Raw genomic sequence first — 19,130 nt, forward strand, 5'->3', positions numbered from 1 at the left:
TATATATATATATATATATATATAGTAACCACTTTATATGCTTTTTTTCCTGAAGTCAAAGGCATCGTTCTGTTTATATATAAAAATAAATATTATAAATAGGAGATATTATATCCAAAGATTAAGAGATAAAAACAAAGAGAAATTCAAACATAGACATGTTATAAAATATATCCGAGAATTCAATACCCTTATATTCTAGTTAAGCAATATGCCTTAAAATTATGTTTGATAAAGATATCCTAAAAGCATATTATCAATGAAATGAATGATTTGAACATGGACCTACATAAAAAATAAGTCTATAATGCATGTAGTCCACATTAATCTATAGTGATGTAACCCAAGTGGAACTCCAATGTAAAAAAGAAAATTATGCCCAAACCTATCCAAACAACTCCAAAACTATTATAACATGTTTACGATCATTTTTTTTAATTTGTAACTATTTTTGGGTCATTAACTAATGAAATAGAAGATTTCTACCTTGAATTTACAAGTATAACCCGAGTGTAACTCAAATGTAAATAAGATAATTATCTCCAAACAGATATAAACTTATTCAAAACTATGATAATATAATCTTAATATGTTTAGTATTATTTTTTTATTTTATAGTTATTAATTATCGAAATAGGAGGTTTCTATATTGAATTTATAATTGAGTATAACATACGTATAAACCGAGTAGTAATTTTACTCCAATCCTATCAAAACTTTCTATAATAATTATTAAAAAATTCTAATATATTTAGTATTATTTTTTCTATTTTATTTTTATTTTTATATGATTTTAGAAGTTATTTTTTAAAAAAAATGTTCTATAGTTCTAAACGGTACTATCACTTGGAATAGGGCAATACTATCATCGTAGGTCAATAGAGCACTAAGTATAAGTGGTACCATTGTCACTAGATAGTGTTACACTAGCTATGGTTTTAAGCTTCTTTGAAACACAGGCCATGAGGGTGGTTGTCTTACATCTAACAGAGGACCATGGAATCATCATGTAACCCTATATGATTTACACTACTATATAAATTCAATTGGAGTGGCCTAAATTTAATTGATCTACGTCTTAAATCACCTAAATATTTAGGTATTACAGTATTACAATAGTTAAGTATTACAAATTCAATTTTAGGGGGTGGGAAGGAGGGGGGGACATTAGGTAAAGGCTTATTAGAGATCGTAGAGGAGATGTCTAAGAGGAAGTCTGGATTAGTGATGTTAGAGAGGTCACAAAACCTATTGTAGGAGGGAAATTAGCACCGACAAAACAAGAGAGGAAGGAGTTAAAGCTAGTGAGGATAGGCTATGCAGCTGGATGAGATACAAGTTTGTAGCCTACAAGTGCAATCACCAAAAGTGTTGAATCTGATATTTTGATAATGAAATCAAACGATAGTGTTTATGATCTGATCTACTTTTTGAGTGACACAGAAAACTTCGATCAAGGAGAAATAATTAAAGCAAGAATAATCATATTGAGCCAGAGTGGAACATGTTAGAAGATTGGACGTCGAGCCGAAGAATTGGTCGACGTATCGACAGAAGGCTTCGGGCCATGGGTTCGGGCATCGAGCCAAGAAGAGCAAAAATTATACCAAGGAAATCAGAGTTGCGGAGGTCAATTGACCGATTTGGCAATAGGTCATAAGAGAGAACGATGCACTAAAGAATCGAACGAGGTATCAATGAACCAATGACATGCCAGACAATATTTAATTTAGCTTTGTAATAATTATCTAGATTGAAGTATGTTTTAGCGTAATTGGGTTGGAATTAGGCTACCTCAATTAGGGACCAAATGGGCCCAAGTTTGGGTTGTGTTGCGCCAAGTGAAAGGTCCAAACAGTGACCCAAACTGGTGGAATCGTCGGTGGTACAGTCCCCAAGACTATGTCATGCGGTGGTATCGCTAGTCTGGGCGATAGAATTGCCCAGAATCGATCTCTGAGATAGTGTCAGGCGGTAGTACCACCTGGACACAATCTCCCAAGCGATAACATTATCAGACTGGGTGATGGTACCACCCAGTGTTAGTGTTGCAAGTGGTGGTACTGTCCAGCACAAGTGATGGTACCATTAGGACTCAAAAAAATATGGGATGAAACTTTTTTTGGCTCTAATTTTGAAGTCATTTGGGGTCTATAAATATCCTAGCTATTCGTACATGGAGTAGTAGGAATTGAGCAAAAAATTGAGTTAAAAAATGAGAAAAAATACTTGAGAAAAATTGGTAAATTCTCTTAGGATTTAGGATAACTTCTTCCTAGTATTTAGAAGTTCATCTAAATAAAGAAGTGAGGTCTAAGAAAAAGAGACTCGTAAAAGGTTATCTTTTAAACCCATGAAAAAGAGAAAGAGTCTAAAAAGTTATTTTACCTTCTCACGCTTTCGTATGTTTTCAAGTTAAACTCACATTTCAATTTTTATCGAACCTTTATTTTAAGTTAAACTCACATATTAATGGGCGAAGTTTTGAAAAAAAACACCCTTATTTTCCCGAGAATTCGCCCAGTATTAATTAACATATTCTTAAATAAAGCGTTGTTCAAGTTTCCAACCACAATACTTGTTAATCATTGACGTATTTGTGAAGGCCTTGTTCCCCTCTCTGCTTCCTCTCCCTATTACTGCTGCCTGAAATCCCTATTCCTCTCCCGCTCCAGATCCCACCCAATACCCACCGGCGGGTGGCGATCCGATAAGGGCCGCGGAGCGGCGCTGGTCCGATGTCGTACGCCGCCGCGGTGAACGTAATGCTGGCGGTGCACGAGAAGAAGACGACCGCTGTCGATCTCTACCGCCCTCTCCGCAACTACATCGCTTACACTTTCTCCGAACACGACGCTCAGGTCGCCGATGACGACCTCCAGACCATCCGACAGCTTCGTCTCAACCTCGAGAAGCCCTCCCCCTCCTCCCTGGACCTCCGCCGGGACCTCCTCATCTCGTACTTCCGCGCCATCGCCGCCGTCGAACCCCGGTTCCCCATCTCCCCCGACCGATCCCACGTCCACTCCCTCACCTTCACCTGGTTCGACGCCTTCCGGTCCAACAAGAAGGCCGCGCTGCCCTCTATCCACCTCGAGAAGGCCGCCGTGCTATTCAACCTCGGCGCTGTCTACAGCCAGATCGCCCTCGCCGCCGATCCCACCTCTGCCGCGGGGCTCAAGCAGGCCTGCAACGGGTTCCAGAGTGCCGCGGGGGCATTCGCGTTCCTGAAGGATCATGCGGCGCCGAAGGCAGTGGCTGCGGGGGCCACGGTCGATTTGTCGGTCGAGTGTGCCGTGATGCTGGAGAAGCTGATGCTGGCGCAGTCTCAGGAGTGCTTCTTTGAGAAGGTTATCGGGGATGCGAAGCCCCCCGGGCTTTGCTCCAAGGTTGCTCGTCAGGTATATCTTGAACTCTCTCGTAGATTTCTTTTATATATTATGTTGATGTTTCGTTGCACATAAAATTCTTGTCATTTCCAGGAAGTTCCTTTTTGTTTTCTGCTAATCTTAACTATGGGCAATTATGATACTATATGGCATATGCAATTTATATATATCTTCCTTGATAGAGCATATTTGATGAGAATCATTGTTTTAATTATGGCATTGAAGGACGTAGTGATAAGGACGTTGTTATTTGAGTCTTCCATCTTGCATTCCAAGATCCTAAACTTCCGTTTGCAGTTTTATTTAGAACTCTGCTGTTACAAATCATTAGTTGATGCTGTCATGTTCATGATCTGTTACTTATTGTACTTTAATGTTTTTTCCTGTTAACTCCAAGATACTGTTGCATATGTTGTTTATTTTCTTATCCTTAGATTCTTGCTTGTCTAACATGTTTAAGAATTCATAGTCGTGATGCAAACTGACAACATCTTGAGCATGCTTCACAAACCTCATGGCATTTGGTGTATGTTGTAGGTTGGAGTCTACTATGAGGAAGCATATGCAGCGCTAAATGCTTCTCCACTCAACCAACATTTTGATCGGACATGGATCTCTCATGTGCAACTGAAGGCAGCCCAATTTTATGCCGAGGCTTGCTATAGATACTCTTTGGAGCTTCATGAGAAAGAAGAAATTGCAGAGGAAATAGCTAGGCTCAGGATTGGGATAAGTGCTCTTGTCGATGCAAAAAAATCTGCCAAGGGTGTAGCTCAACCTCTACTTGATGCTGCTAACAAACTAGAGACCAATATGAATCATAACCTAGAGAGATCTGTGAAGGAGAATGATCGGGTCTATCTCATGCGGATTCCAGCAGCTAGTTCTTTGGCAGCTCTTCCTGCAGCATCTCTAGCAAAGCCCATTCCTCTGGGAGAAGTTTTAAATGCTAGCAAGGAGAAGTTTTTCTCAAACCTTGTCCCTGACAGTAGCACAAAGGCTCTGTCCAAGTACACTGATATGGTCGACAACATTATCCGGACCCAGCTGGACAAGCTACAACAAGGGAGTGAGATAACAAGGGTTAAACTCAAGGAGATGGACCTGCCAGATTCTATCCTGGCGTTGGAAGGTAACTTAAGTTTGCCTTTGGATCTCACAGAGGATGTAGAGGCAGCACAAATCAGTGGTGGACCATCTGGACTGGAAACTGAGATACAGCAGCTCAGGGACTTGAGGAGGGTCAATCAGGAGCTGTTGGTCCAGGCAGAAGAGCTACTGCAGAAGGAAGCAAATGCAGATGCACAATTCCGAAACCAGTTTGGAACAAGGTGGACTAGACCACAGTCAAGCACCTTAACAAAAAACCTACAGGATAGATTAAACAGGTTTGCTGCAAATCTGAAGCAAGCAGCTGATAGTGATTCAAGGATTGATAGGGAAGTAAGAGGCAATGGGGAGCTCATGGCAATCCTTGATTCTAGACCGGTATGCATGCTGTCAACGGGCATATACCTGTCTATTATGTTCAACCAACTAGCTGCAAGTAGAATGGTTACTATATTGTCCCATTCATACTTTCTTGGTATTCCCTTGCATCATTACTGATTCCTATTAATTTTTATAGCGACCGACAGCATATGATAAGAAAGTGTATCCTCTGTTGACTTGTTTCCTCCTTACATAAGCTTGCTAACAAAATATAAGATTAAACAAAATATGTAGTATAATGATTTATTTGATTGCTATATTCCTGAAATTGTACTAATAATTGAATATTCTCTTTATTTCATATTATTCTTGTATATATACATGTACAACAGTCTGGGATTATATGCAAATCTATGTTTGTATGTGGAGAGGTACATACATAAGGTGCCTTTGAAGGAACACATATACAAATTAAAGCAAGTTTTTTAGTTTTGTGGCATACCCTTGCCCTGGTAAAATGCTAACTTGACGCATCATGCATGCTAGTCGGAAAAGTCCATGTGCCAACTCACACATCTTATAGCTCACATGTGTATTTTTCTGATGGTGCTTTGTTAGTGTAGAGACTCATGGCATCCAATATATGCTATCCTTGATATGAAGTTATACAGGAATTAACACAGAAAACTCTGTTCTATCTTTTTTCCTATCTCTTTCATTATAAATTATATTCATGAAATCTAATTATGGTTTCTTCATATAAATTGATAAGGTCTCTCAAGAAATCTGGGATCTAACTAGTTCAACAGTTGTAAACTTCTCATTTCTTACAATATTTTGCAGATTGAATCAGCCCTTCCAAGTCTTGCAAGGCCTATCATGTCTTTAGATGGAAATGAAGATGCTATAGTGGGAGCTCTCAAACAGAGCTTGGTATGTACTGAATTTTGTTGTATTCTGGAAAAAGGAAATATTGCAGTTTTACTCTATTTGTCTCTGAACTGCAAGAAGTCAGTTCTGCTTGACTTTGATATGTGAGATGCACAGCCTCAATTTTGTTTGGCTTCATATGTTTGAATTTCATAATGCATCTGTAGCTTTTCCTTTTAGTTTTTAGTTTAATTTTCTTGAAACTCATGGAGCTCAATGTGTTCTTTGGAGGCTTTTGTTCATTTGACTTGGGAACCTTGGGGCTAGTGCCTAGTAATAAATTTCTGGTAATTGTCGATAAGAGTAGGACTCTCATTTATATAGTTGACACTTAGATCTGTTACCAGTAACAATTGCACATTTCAGTTAACTGGATAATATATTGGATCTGGCTGTGAATTCTGAAGTTGTTTGATCACATCAGATGCATGCTTTACTTGCTAGTCCATGATAATTGGTAACTCACTAACTCCAGTTAATTCCGTTTTGATGTTAAATCATAATTGTCTAATTTAACACCTTCTGAATGTTCCTTTAGTTATACTTTTGTGTTAGCTTATTTTAAGTAACCAGCATTAGATCAATATCTCATTTAGCATCTATCTTGAAACTCTCATGAGATATTATTCTACTTCTTGTTTTTGGGGAAAAAACAAATTTTTTAGGCTACCAGTGTCAGCAGAAGTAAAAAAACGATATTTGAGACTTCTATTTCTTATGGTGTCTTTTGAACTTCCTTTGTTGTTCCATGCCTTAGTATCATTCTCCTGACACCTACTTGTGCAATCAGAGGCAATTGGAGAATTTAGGAGAACAAAGGGCAGGCCTTGAAGATATGCTAAAAGAGATGAAGAGGAAGGTGAGGGCTGTTCTCAGAGACATTACCCTACTTCCTAACATTTGTTTCTTATGTCTCCTTCATTATATTCTTGTGTCATGCTCATCTTAAGATTATATCCAGTATGAGTACTTTTACTTTTTAATCTTTATGCAGTATTTATTTTTATGGTTATTTTCACATAACTAACTTGGGTTATCCAATCGTGATCCTGTGACACATGGACTAATAGGAGTAAGCTTTGACTCAAACACTTGAGATGAAGTTTCTATTAACAAATTTAATATGAACTAAACCAAACAAATTTCAAGTTTGAAGAAATTATTTTGCAAAAAACTTTGAAGAATCAGCTGTTTCAACTAGATAAGATTGACCAAGGAGATCGATGCTGTTTTGAATTTTCTTAGGCAGATTTTGCCCCTTAAATTGGTTAAAGCTGCCAGTTTGTCACTTTCTGTTGGTTGTTCCCCGGGAAATGAATTATCTTACCATGCAGGTTTATTGTTCATTACGCACATGATTCTGGTAAAGGGCCACAGTAGGCATGTAACTCTTTACCACAGATACCAGTGCATATCACCTAGTGCATGTGCATGCATGCATTTGTTTGCATTGCTCATTCTTTCCTGGATGAGCCGTGGCATGGTAAGTCACGATGTGTAGTGTGTAACAAACCACAGGGCCATTCTTTGACTTGGTGACAGGTACGTTAAAATTTAATCGTCGCTAATGAGTGATTGAGTTTTAGATCTAAATTATATCTAAATGACATCTACAAAAAATTTTATACTAAAAGTCACATGTAGTTGATTTTTTTTTCTTTTCCATTAGGAATGGTGCAAGTTATGTCCTATTATGGTTTTAGGAAGGCCAGTGTTATTGGGAACTAGTAAGTGGTTGTGCAACTTCAAGGTCATTCTCACAAAGGTTCTAGATTGCTGCTATTTTTAATACACTGTTGTGATATATCTTTTTGTATGTTTATTCTTTTATGGTTTCTTTGGAGAAGACTTATGCTTTTAAAGATATTAATGAAGTAGTACGTAACTTTAGAGATGGATTATGAAATCAAATGGCTATTTTCTGATGATAAAAGCTTTGAGACATTTGGTCCCAGTAAATGCTTCTTAATTTCTCACATTTTAACAAGTACAGTATTTGTTCATTTAGCCAATGTCACTTCTGTTGCAGGATGATATACTGCCAAAGCTGATGGCAAGCACTGGATCACAAGAGGATCTTTTCAAGAAAGAAATTGCTAAGTATGACCAAATATGTGAAGAAATTGCACAAAATATTGAGGCACAGGAGCAAGTATTGCTTCAACTTCAAGTAAGCTATTGTCTTCTTCCTCTTCAGTAACAAAGATTCAACATTATGTGACAGTTTTTAATTTACTATCTTTCAATTGTTTAAGGTTTCACAATCACTACAATCATTATCATTAGATAGAGTGTGATTTGAGTTGATTAACAATGTTTAAGTTGATGCTTTGCAGTGAATAGGCTAATGATTAAGGCATTAAGCATGTTGGTCATTAAATATTTTAATATGTTGATTAAAGATTTAAAGTCTTTAACAAGTATCACTTGTCTTGATGCAAAGCCCATAACTCATGATCTCTCTATTATTTATTTATTTTGGTAGGGCTCTTTGGATAACTAGGATCCACCACGAGCAATGTGGATTTCTACGGATGTCATAAGCCTACCAAACCATTTCTATGGTTTCATGATACCCTATGCCCCTCACTGGACCAAAAATTCACTGAGATTTCACAAATTGTTGATATTTTGATATTATGTTTGTCAAGAACCAACTCAAAGACTATGGATAATATCCCACAAAAGATTGCCTAAGTACTTTCATTATGAGGGGTTTTTTGGTGTGTGGGGATGTTGACTCTAAGCCTTATTTTGATGTCATAATAAGAACAATGAAATTTAACTGAAGGTCTATGCCTATGATATACCTGTTATCCATTTTACTTTATCTTAATTGTCCTTTTTCTCAGCTCTCTAGGACAAAAGATAATCTAGATTTCACAAATATTACTAGTGGGAGTTTGAATTGATAGTGCAGGCACTTTGTACTTTTCTGGCATCCATATTAAGTCAGAGTCTTTAGTGATATTATTTCTAATATGGCCAGACAACTGACCTGTAAATTAAGGCAAACCCATCAGCTCAAGGACTGCCACACTGCAAATTTCTGCTCCTCTTAGGTCCGGTGATAAATTGCAGCTTTTCCCAAAGGGATAGGGACCATAAGCTGGAATCAAGAAGCTGAGTATATGACTTCTGTATTAATTTATAGTTTTTTTCCTTTATTTCACTCTGAATGATAATTCATTTTATTCTTGTTGCATATTTCTATATTTTGTCTCTTATGTAACATGGCATTGCTTGAATGTAGTATACATTTCTTGTGGTTCACTATGATGATCATGCCTTGATATTGTTTATGATCCATGTTCTTCATTTGTGTTGATTTTAACTCCAGCAATGCACTAACAACGATGTTGCTTAAGATTTTATATTCTTTCTTGTGTTCACCTGCAGTCAAAAAATGATGACTTTGCTGCTATGTTCAATCTGGAAGACTTCAAAGGTTCTGGTCCACCTCCTTTAAGCTGATCTAGATACAGGAATCCATGAATCCTTTCTTTTCTTTAGTTAGTTTTTGAATGAATTTTATCCATCACCTCTTTTTGACTCTCTTTAAGACTTCTTAGTACAGGACTGCTTGAATTCTTGAACTGCAGTAATAGTGTATCTTTGTATCTTTCATGTGGGTATTGTTTTCTCTGGTTCTGCTCACGGTTTAATGCACATTATTGTTCTGTGGTTATTCATTATCTTGTTCATGCTTATCCTTAAGAGTCTAAATTCTTGGGGCATCACAAATATAAACAAAATTATCTGTATTGCTTTTGATGGTGTATGTGCTATATTTTTACAGAATTTTCGGTAACTGTATTCACTTTTTTTATTAATCTTAATAGTTGAACATGGAAAAATGAGCATTGTTACTATGGTTGTAATTTGTAAAGGTTTTTAAACTGTTCTTCTTGCTTCATATTCTGTAACTAGATATATGTTACATGTTTCAAACTAATGTGTTGTTGGAACTTAATGCTGTGTTATGATTGGCAGTACTTTTTGAAAATTTGAATAAATTATGTGCTTATGCAAGATAAGGAATTAAATTGCCAAACTAGCCACAAGTTAGGATAATTGTCGACAACTTCTGATAGTGGGTATCTTTAACCTGCTATCCTTAAGAATTTTTTGTCCGTTAAAGTGGATGTAGATGAGTTGCTAGCACTCTTCTACTGTACATAGGAGTTGCATAATTTGCAGCTCTGGTTAAAGTGCAACAGCTTTGGTATGCATCACCCAAAAATGATATATTAATGATTTAATTCTCGATTGTTGTTATATTGGAGATTTTTGTGCTAAAAGAATTTTGATCTGGCAGAAGAAAATCTAACGAGCAAAATGTATGGACTGATATTGATATGCTGACTTTGAGCAAAATGTATGGAAGTTAATGAGATTTATACTGAGAAGGATGAAGCAATATCACAGGATTGAACATAGGGATTATTGTGTTGTATATTGCAAGGGTATCATAGGGCTGTAATTGGATTGCCGTATGTTCCAAGAAGTTCATTTTGACAATGCACCAAGGTCTTCATTCTCTTTTATGCAAATTAATCAAAGATTAGTTTTATAGGGTGCGAGTTAGAGACCGTATGCCGTTTTTGTTCTTTTTTCTCTATAATTTTGTCGTTTGGACAATGATCCAATTCATGGCTATATGAAGTTCCAACAATGGTGTTGCCTTGGCTTTTTTAATAAAGATAATCAAGGTTTAGAATATGGACCTGATCAATATGTAACATCGGGATGTTTACTGACTCATATTATGTGGTATCACCCAAATAATAATAATAATAATACTGACCAGTATTAAACCATGTTGATGCTCACCGTACTGCCTGATATTTGAAACCAGCAAGTTAATTATACTTATTTTACTTCATTCATAGCTTTGCTTTTTAACTCATTTGATTGACTTATGACATCAATTTTTTTTGCTCATTTAAGTTTTAATAGTAAAAATTTCTAAGTTCTTCCATATGTTCTTTTTTTTTAATTGAGCAGTATTTATGTCAGTCTTGATCTGCTTATGTTATGTGGACTGTAAACATTATTACTAGCAAATGTTTATCAGCTAAATTGTACAAAGATCAAACAATGAAGTTTTTTGTGTTGTGAAGTTGATATTTAGTTAATTATTAATCTGTATTGAATGATTTATCTTTTATTTTATGCTTATGATCATTATCTTGACATAAACTGCATTGTCTTTGTAATGTTAAGGTCATGGTCTAAAATCTTCTTTTGTCCTTACTAAATTGAGTACAACAACAACAACAAAGTCATACGAACAAAAATATGATCAACTGAGACCAAAAGCAAAAAAATTTATCGTCCACCAGCTGAATACATGTGATCCAAGACTTTCAGTCAGATTTTTGACATATTTGAGCTAATCCTGCATTTAAGTGAAATTTGATATTACCATAAGCTTCAGTCATTAAATTGTACCTCAATCACTTGGATAAAAGGATATGGCTTTTTGATTTGATATTTGAACTGTGGGAATAAGAATTTAGTTCTCTGTTTCCAGTCAATATTAAATAACTTTTCTTTTTTTCATTAGTATGCTTCCAGAATTTGTACACCTTTTATTGTATTTGAATTTATTTGCCTTAGTTCCTCAAAATTTTATTGCCAGTTGCCCGTGAGAAGAGTTACAAACAGATAGCTGCTGCTGTGGCAAAATATCGGGAAATTAAGGAGAACATCAACGAGGGTTTGAAGTTTTATGTTACTCTTCAGGTATACAAGACCTGCAATTTGTTTGTATGAATATTTTAAACGTTGTTCTCACCATTCTTTTTTCTAAGCGTCGACCAGTCCAGTTTGATTTCATCATCCAGGTCACAGTCTGTGGTGCAGCCACATCTCAAATCCCTTCATATATGCATACTCTTGATTTCATCTCATGTCCCCTGACTCCATGGCCTTCTCTTATATCATTCACATGCCCCAGTCATTGCCTCCATGAATTTCTCTGCTTGCACTATATGCCTTCTTCAACCATCCAACCATAACTGCTACTGTCATCAAGACTGACCACCAACGTTCATCACCAGCAGACCCATGTTTGAATCCAACAACTCTATCACCGGCAGCCTTCTCTGAGACTGCTGCATATCATGCATCAGGATAGCAGGAAAATCCCTGTTATGGCTCAGTTGGGCATAGCAGAGAAACGGTTGCAAATCAGGTTATATGGTCTACGTATGATGTCTTGGACTACCATTTTGACATATGACCACACTAGTTGTAGTCCAAATGGCTGCTGGGCATGTTTGTCAAATTACTATATTATGAAATTTTTGGGACCAGAAGTGATTGGAGCAATGAATGATTGTTTGATATGTCCTGGTCGATGATCCTCTCGTTTTACTCGATGCTGCTGATAGCTGCTTGACTATGTTTAGCATGTTACTTGCATTTGCAGGAATATAACTGAACTAAATTTCCAATCTGTTTTACAAACAGGATGCACTTACAAATGTAAAGCAGCAATGCAGTGATTTCATCATGACCAGAAGCATTCAGTGCAGAGAGATGGTCGAGGACGTGCAGAGGCAGATAGCTGGACTCAACTTTGCAACTGATGGGAAAACAGGCTACAACTACCCTTCTGGTGGGCAACTCAACCATTCAAGGACGGATGCTCAACAAGCTGAACCCCAGACCACACCGCCTCCTCATCCTCCACCAACTTATCAGCATATACCTGCGGAGCAGCCGGGGCCAGGATATTTGCAGCCATACCCTTCCACTGGGCAACCTGACCATCAGAGGAATACTCAACAACCTGAACCACAGAGCACTCCACCTCCTCCTCATCCTCAGCCATCCTACCACCGTTTACCTGCAGAGCAGCCAAGGCCTGGATATTTGCAGCCATACCCTTCCACCGGGCAACCCGACCATCAGAGGACTACTCAACAACCTGAACCACAGAGCACTCCACCTCCCTCTCATCCTCAACCACCCTACCACCACTTGCCTGCAGAGCAGCCAAGGCCTGGATATGCTCATCCTTACCCTGCCTATGCTGCACCTCAGCAGACTCCTTACTATGCCCCGGTTGATCAATATCAGCATCCTCAACAGGCACCAAACCATGACTACGGGCAACCAGCTTATCCCGGATGGCATGGAGCATACTACAATGCATATCAACAGCAAACCGGCCCATATCCTCCTCCCCCATACACAGTGCCAGCTCCTTATCCCCCACCCCAGCAAGGTAGCTACCATAGTCGATGAAGAAGGCAACCCCCCAGATCTCACATTGTCCTTGTAATTCGTTGTAAAGAGATGGTGTGCTAGATTATGCACTTTAGAACAATTTTATATTCTTTGTGGTACCAAATAATGTAAAAAGTAAGCTGGAAGATAGGTGGGTATGATTTTCTCTTGTATATGGCATCCATGTGTGGTAATGTAATAATAATATTTTGGCAACCACAAGTTAGCAGGCAATCCAATATTGTGGCCTTTTGCCTTCTTTTTACCAAAATCTGGCTGACAGTAGGAATTGGATACAGTAAGTTTGTATTGATTTGCAGATGTTTATAATCTCTTTGTTCAGAATGCCTCAGTCAGCAGCAGCAGAAGGATAAAAAAGGGTCTACAATAGCTTCCCTTTATTGATATATGACCGGTCCCGTTTAGGTATTGGATTCATTTTATGCTTTTGCTGTTGTTGTTGGTCGTAACGTTGGCGATGGTGGTAATGATAGTGGTAAATCGTCTGTGTATTTTTGAATTATCGATCAATCTAATAGAATAATAACAGTTCCAACCCAAACCAAATCGTTGCCATCCCCAAACTTAATTCAAATTGGATATTGAGAAAAATATGACCCCAGTTACAAACATGAACGCATTGCATACATACATTACTCTGAAATGTTCTAAGATACAAAAATGAATTCATAATCTTACTATTAAAAAAACATTCACATTTTTGTTGAGAGTGGGATTTGAACCCACGCCCTTTCGGACCAGAACCTTAATCTGGCGCCTCAGACCAACTCGGCCATCTCAACGTTTAGTACATTCGTAAACTCATAAATATAAATTTAGATAATCTTAGGTGACTGTACACGAACAAGCTAACTTGCGATCATTAAATCAATGGGCCTTGAATCGAAAATCTTATGTTGATTTTGGATATTGATTTGTTCGACCGTAGGGCTTTTCGTTTATCTCTATTTGATTGAACTCATATTTAATATTAACCTCGAGGATAATTATCCTCCAAAAAATTGATTTTGGGCGGTTACTGCTTACGTCCAAAATAATTTTAATTGTTACAATCAGGATTCATATAAAATGAACCATAATGACTGATCTTAAAAATCCGAAAATATCATGGATGATCATATTTTGTTCTTTGATAGACATAAACAGACGATGGAAATCACATAAGAATCTATAGTAATGCGCTATTAAACTTTAATTTGACGAAGGATCACAAAGAGTCATGATCGGTGTCCATATTAGATGGGTAATTGCATTTAATGTCTATTTCAGTTAATTATGTAATCATTAATAAAGCATCGTGTAATTATATGTAACAACGACTTTTAGTAAAGTACTTCCGAATCATGTATTAAATCCATTTCATTATACAATATTTAGATCAATAGCTTTTGTAGCCAGTTTAAGACGAATGTAAATAGAAAAATAAGTCGCTATGTTGAGGTTTTAGTCGAGTAAGTCTAACTGATTCTCTTAAATTGAATTCCGATATCTTTTAGTCGAGTTTACAATAAATTCGAAGAAAAAAGTAAAAAAAAAGCTTATTTAAGGTTTTTAGATACAACTTAATTCAAAAGTATATTTGATAAATATATTTGATAAGTATATTTGATAACTGATTTTGTAGAAGATAATAATGGGGTTTACAGGAATGGCCTCTCCATTTTTTTTTTTTTTGTAGTTGTATGAAGATATCTTTTATAAAATCAAATAATGATGAACCATATCTGTTAATTGATTTTAGAACTGGTTGATAGTTTAAAATAAATTAATTATTTGATTTGCTCAATTTAGGTCTAGATTGACCCTTATATTTCTCTCAAATTATATTGTCTAATCTTATTTACCATTATTAACCTTTTTGCCACTGGTCATAGCCAATGTCAATAATATGAGTGTCATGACTCAATTTCTCACTAGGCCTCAGTAATTGTGCAATAACCTTTGTTGATGGGGAAAAAGATTATTGTCACTGTCTTGGTGAGGGTTATTAGTTATGATCATCATTGTTGGGGCAAGAGGTTGGCCTTGCACTCTTGTTGAGCCTCGATGGTCGCGATCAATGTTGTCGAGGCAAGCATCATCAATACTACCGAGCAATGTTATATTTGATCACTATGTAATACTACATAATAGTAGTGGTACTATCTATATCTAGTAGTTTATTGATCATGAATGATGGTATCGTCCTAAACCAGGCGATAGTATCGCCTAGAAACTATGAAACCCTTTTTGAAAAATTTAATACTTAAAATCAGGTAAGAATTTAAAAATAATACCAAAAATATTAGAATAATATTATGATAGTTATAGAGAAGTTTAGATATATTTAATGAAACTTTCTTAAGTTACATTTATGTTATACTTGATAACATATTCAAAACATAAATCGAGATAAAAATCATCTATAAATAAAAAGAAATTAGGAAAAGTGATATTATACATACTATAATTATATTAAATATTTATAGAGGAATTTTGATAGGTTTAGTAAAATTTTTTTAAGTTATACTCGAGTTATACTCAATTACAAATTCATAACATAAATCCTTTATTTGGATAATTAATTACTCTAAAATCAAAATAAATTAGGAAAAATGGTACTAAATATATTAGAATCATATAAGGATATTTAGAAAGGAGTTTCAATAGGTTTGGTGAAAATTATTAAGTTTACACTCACGTTATACTCGAGCTATACTTATTACAAATTTCACCAAAAATAATATATTTGGACGATTAGTCACTCTAAATTAAAAATAATTAGAAAAAATAACACTAAACCTATATAATCATATTAGGATAGTTATTTGGGTAGTTTGAATTGGTTTAAGAAAAAATACCCGAGTTATACTTGGTTTACACGCATGTTATAGTCAAGTTATACTTTGATCAATAATCAATCCAAAATACAATATTTTCCAAATAAAGTACCTTAAAGTCACGCGCAAGTATGAATTATCACAATCACAATAGAAATGCATGGACAATATCTATTGACTCTTATCTATTTGATTCTAGGTTTTTGGTTTGAACTTGTTTATAAATCACACCAGGTTTAAAATAAACTAATTATTTGTTTTGCTCAATTTAGGCTTAGATTGACCCTTATATTTCTCCCTAATTATATTGTCAAACCTTATTTGTCATTGCTAATTTTTTGGTCACTAATCATAGTCGACATTAGTAACAAGAGTGTGATCACTCAACCTAGCAATTGAAGTAGTCGTAGCCATCGCCTTCTCACTAGGCCTCATTGTGCAATGGCCTGAAAAGAGGTTGTTGTCACCATCTTGATGAGTATTATTGGTCACGGTGGATATTGTTAGGGCAAGAAATTGGCCATGCCCTCTTATTGAGCATCGGTGATTATGGCCAATGCCATCGAGGCATGCATCAACGTCACATTTCCACCAAGCAGTGTTACATTCTATCACTATGTAACGGTGCTTAATAGTAGTGGTACTATCTATATACAATGGTTTATTGATCACGAACTATGGTACCACCCTAGACCAAGCGATAGTTTTGCATAGAACTATGAAACCCTTTTTGAAAAATTTAATTTTTGAAATCATATAAATTTTTTTTAAAAAATAATATAAAAAATATTATAATCGTTTATGATAATTAATTACTCTAAAATCAAAAAATAAATTAAAAAATAATAAACATACTAGAATCAGTATATTTAGAAAGTAGTTTCAATAGATTTGATGAAAATTATTAAGTTTATACTCACGTTATACTTGAGTTATACTTCATCATACATTCCACCAAAAATAACATATTTGGATGATTAATTACTCTAAATTAAAAATAATAATTAAAAAATAACACTAAACCAATATAACCATATTAGGAAAGTTATTTGGGTAGTTTGGATTGGTTTGAGAAAAATTACTTCAGTTATACTCATGTTACATTTCACAAATAAAGAACCCTACGATCGATCAATAATCAACCCAAAGCACCTTATTTCCTAAATAAAGTAACCTAAATTCATGCACAAGTAAGAACTGTCACTATCACATATAATAAATCACTATAAAAACATATGTAATGAATCACAATAAAAACACATGTTCAATAATCACAAACCAAACACATGCCAGCAATATATATATATACATATATATATATATATACATATATATATATATACATGTATGTATACATATATATATACATAAATATATATGTATGTATACATATATATATAAATACATGTATGTATACATATATATATATATATATGTATATACATATATATATATATATACATATATATATATATACATATATGTATATATGTATGTATATATATGTACATATATATATATACATACATGTATATATATATACATATATATATTTATGTATATATATATATATGTATATATATATATATACATATATACATATATATATATATGTATATATATATATACATATATATATATATACATATATATATATATATATGTATATATATATATATATATATATATATATATATATATATATACATATACATATATATATATACATATGTATATATATATATATATACATATATATATACATATGTATATATATTTATATATATATACATATATATATATACATATGTATATATATTTATATATATATACATATATATACATTTGTTATTCAACTTAGTCAAAAAGTTTCAAAGAAGATATTAGCAATAGTATACAAAATTAGGTTTTTTTCAATAATTTACTTTTGTTGTTGATATGATGTCGCTACTAACAAAAAATCGAACTATTCATAATCAAAGAGTAGATGACGTTGCTGAAGAGGTGATGAGGTTGCTGCTACTAGAGAGGAGATAAGATGAGATTGCTGCTAATGAAGTTACTGAGGATGTCATTGTCGTTGGCTGTCGGAGAGGATCAAAGGATGCTGTCACTGATAGGAGCACATGTTATACTTGCCATCGTCGTTGGAGGGGTGAGGATCGCATCATTGTTCATCATCGAAGAAGAGAGGACTGCTCATCACCATTGCCTATAATAAGGTTGCATATGTTCATTATAGCTCTCATTTTTTTTCGTCTCTCTCGATTTAAATCCAACTCGACCCGTAATTTAGTATGATTCTTTTCGAATGATTTGACAAGAATTAATTCATCCTGTATCGAGATCGAAATTAGATCGAATCAACCCTTGAGTTGATCGGGTTTGAATCAGGACAACATGATTAATACAAAGGGCCAAATTGATTAGAAAGATATTTTTTAAAATTTTAAATAAAACAATGGAAACATGACGTTTCATTAGGTAAAACCCTAACATTGGGGTATTTTTTTTATCGCATTAAATACCGGTGTTTTTTGTGTAGGGTGACCTTATATTAAATATCTCTTTTATTTAATTGACTCAAAACCAATATAGCTTACCAACGTTAGTTGATTTTAAATACTGACTTTAATGTAGGTTATAATATTTTTGTTGCGAAGATACAAACAATAATAAAACCCTTTTAATATTGTAATTGGCATAACAATTAGTCGTTTCATCATATGGAATGATTCATATGATTGGCAGAATTTTTTATAAAAAATGTCCTTTCAGGAACATTATGAACACCGTGGAGAAAAAAAGAAAAAAAAAACATCAACCAAAAAAATGTAAAATGAGACGCTTTGCCGAAATATGTTCAATTAGAGTTGGCTACTTTGGACACAGTCACGAAATAGTTCAGGTATGAAAGTGGGTACCCGAATTCTATTCGTGTGGATGTTATATAGGATGAAGTTTACGGCTAATTATTATTATTATTATTATTTTTATTTTTATAAAAGGTAAGTTGCAAAGGTGGATTCGAACTCCTCACTGTCTATTTGAGAATATATTTATATTTTTTAAATATATATTTGACAAAAAATATTTGAATGAATATATTATTATAGGATGATTTAAGTGTCCTATGAATAATAGATGAAAATTATATTTTAAATACATATTGACATAAGTATTGCTCGGTAAAGTTATATTTCAAAAAGTTCATTTAATATTATGTAATAAATTTATCTTTCTAATATTTTAAATATTTATTAAATAAATAAATAAATAAATATATTTATTTAAATTAATA

The 19,130-nt window shown here is 34.5% G+C and overlaps 1 protein-coding gene and 1 non-coding gene across 2 annotated transcripts; one reads left to right on the top strand and one right to left on the bottom strand.

The window, feature by feature from the left end:
• The first annotated feature begins 2,589 nt into the window (after positions 1 to 2,589).
• LOC135638646 (vacuolar-sorting protein BRO1-like) lies at positions 2,590 to 13,260 on the top strand. The gene is made up of 8 exons (XM_065151862.1): positions 2,590 to 3,401; positions 3,927 to 4,877; positions 5,664 to 5,753; positions 6,541 to 6,609; positions 7,780 to 7,920; positions 9,150 to 9,198; positions 11,395 to 11,498; positions 12,228 to 13,260. Exons 1-8 carry the CDS (start codon positions 2,739 to 2,741, stop codon positions 13,005 to 13,007), a joined length of 2,847 nt encoding a protein of 948 aa, XP_065007934.1. The 5' UTR covers positions 2,590 to 2,738; the 3' UTR covers positions 13,008 to 13,260.
• Positions 13,261 to 13,711: 451 nt separating this feature from the next.
• TRNAL-AAG (transfer RNA leucine (anticodon AAG)) lies at positions 13,712 to 13,792 on the bottom strand. The gene has a single exon. It is a non-coding gene; the product is annotated as a tRNA-Leu (tRNA).
• Between the last annotated feature and the right edge of the window lie 5,338 nt (positions 13,793 to 19,130).

Source organism: Musa acuminata, chromosome BXJ3-5, assembly GCF_036884655.1.
Source record: "Musa acuminata AAA Group cultivar baxijiao chromosome BXJ3-5, Cavendish_Baxijiao_AAA, whole genome shotgun sequence".
Lineage (NCBI taxonomy): Eukaryota > Viridiplantae > Streptophyta > Magnoliopsida > Zingiberales > Musaceae > Musa > Musa acuminata.

What these genes read in the sequence shown, in the direction of transcription:
- LOC135638646 (XM_065151862.1), top strand. Translation starts at nt 2,739, where the DNA reads ATGTCGTACGCCGCCGCGGTGAACGTAATGCTGGCGGTGCACGAGAAG. An exon ending in CAATCCTTGATTCTAGACCG is followed by an intron (nt 4,878 to 5,663) that starts GTATGCATGCTG and finishes AATATTTTGCAG; the next exon opens with ATTGAATCAGCCCTTCCAAG. An exon ending in CAATCTGGAAGACTTCAAAG is followed by an intron (nt 9,199 to 11,394) that starts GTTCTGGTCCAC and finishes TTTTATTGCCAG; the next exon opens with TTGCCCGTGAGAAGAGTTAC.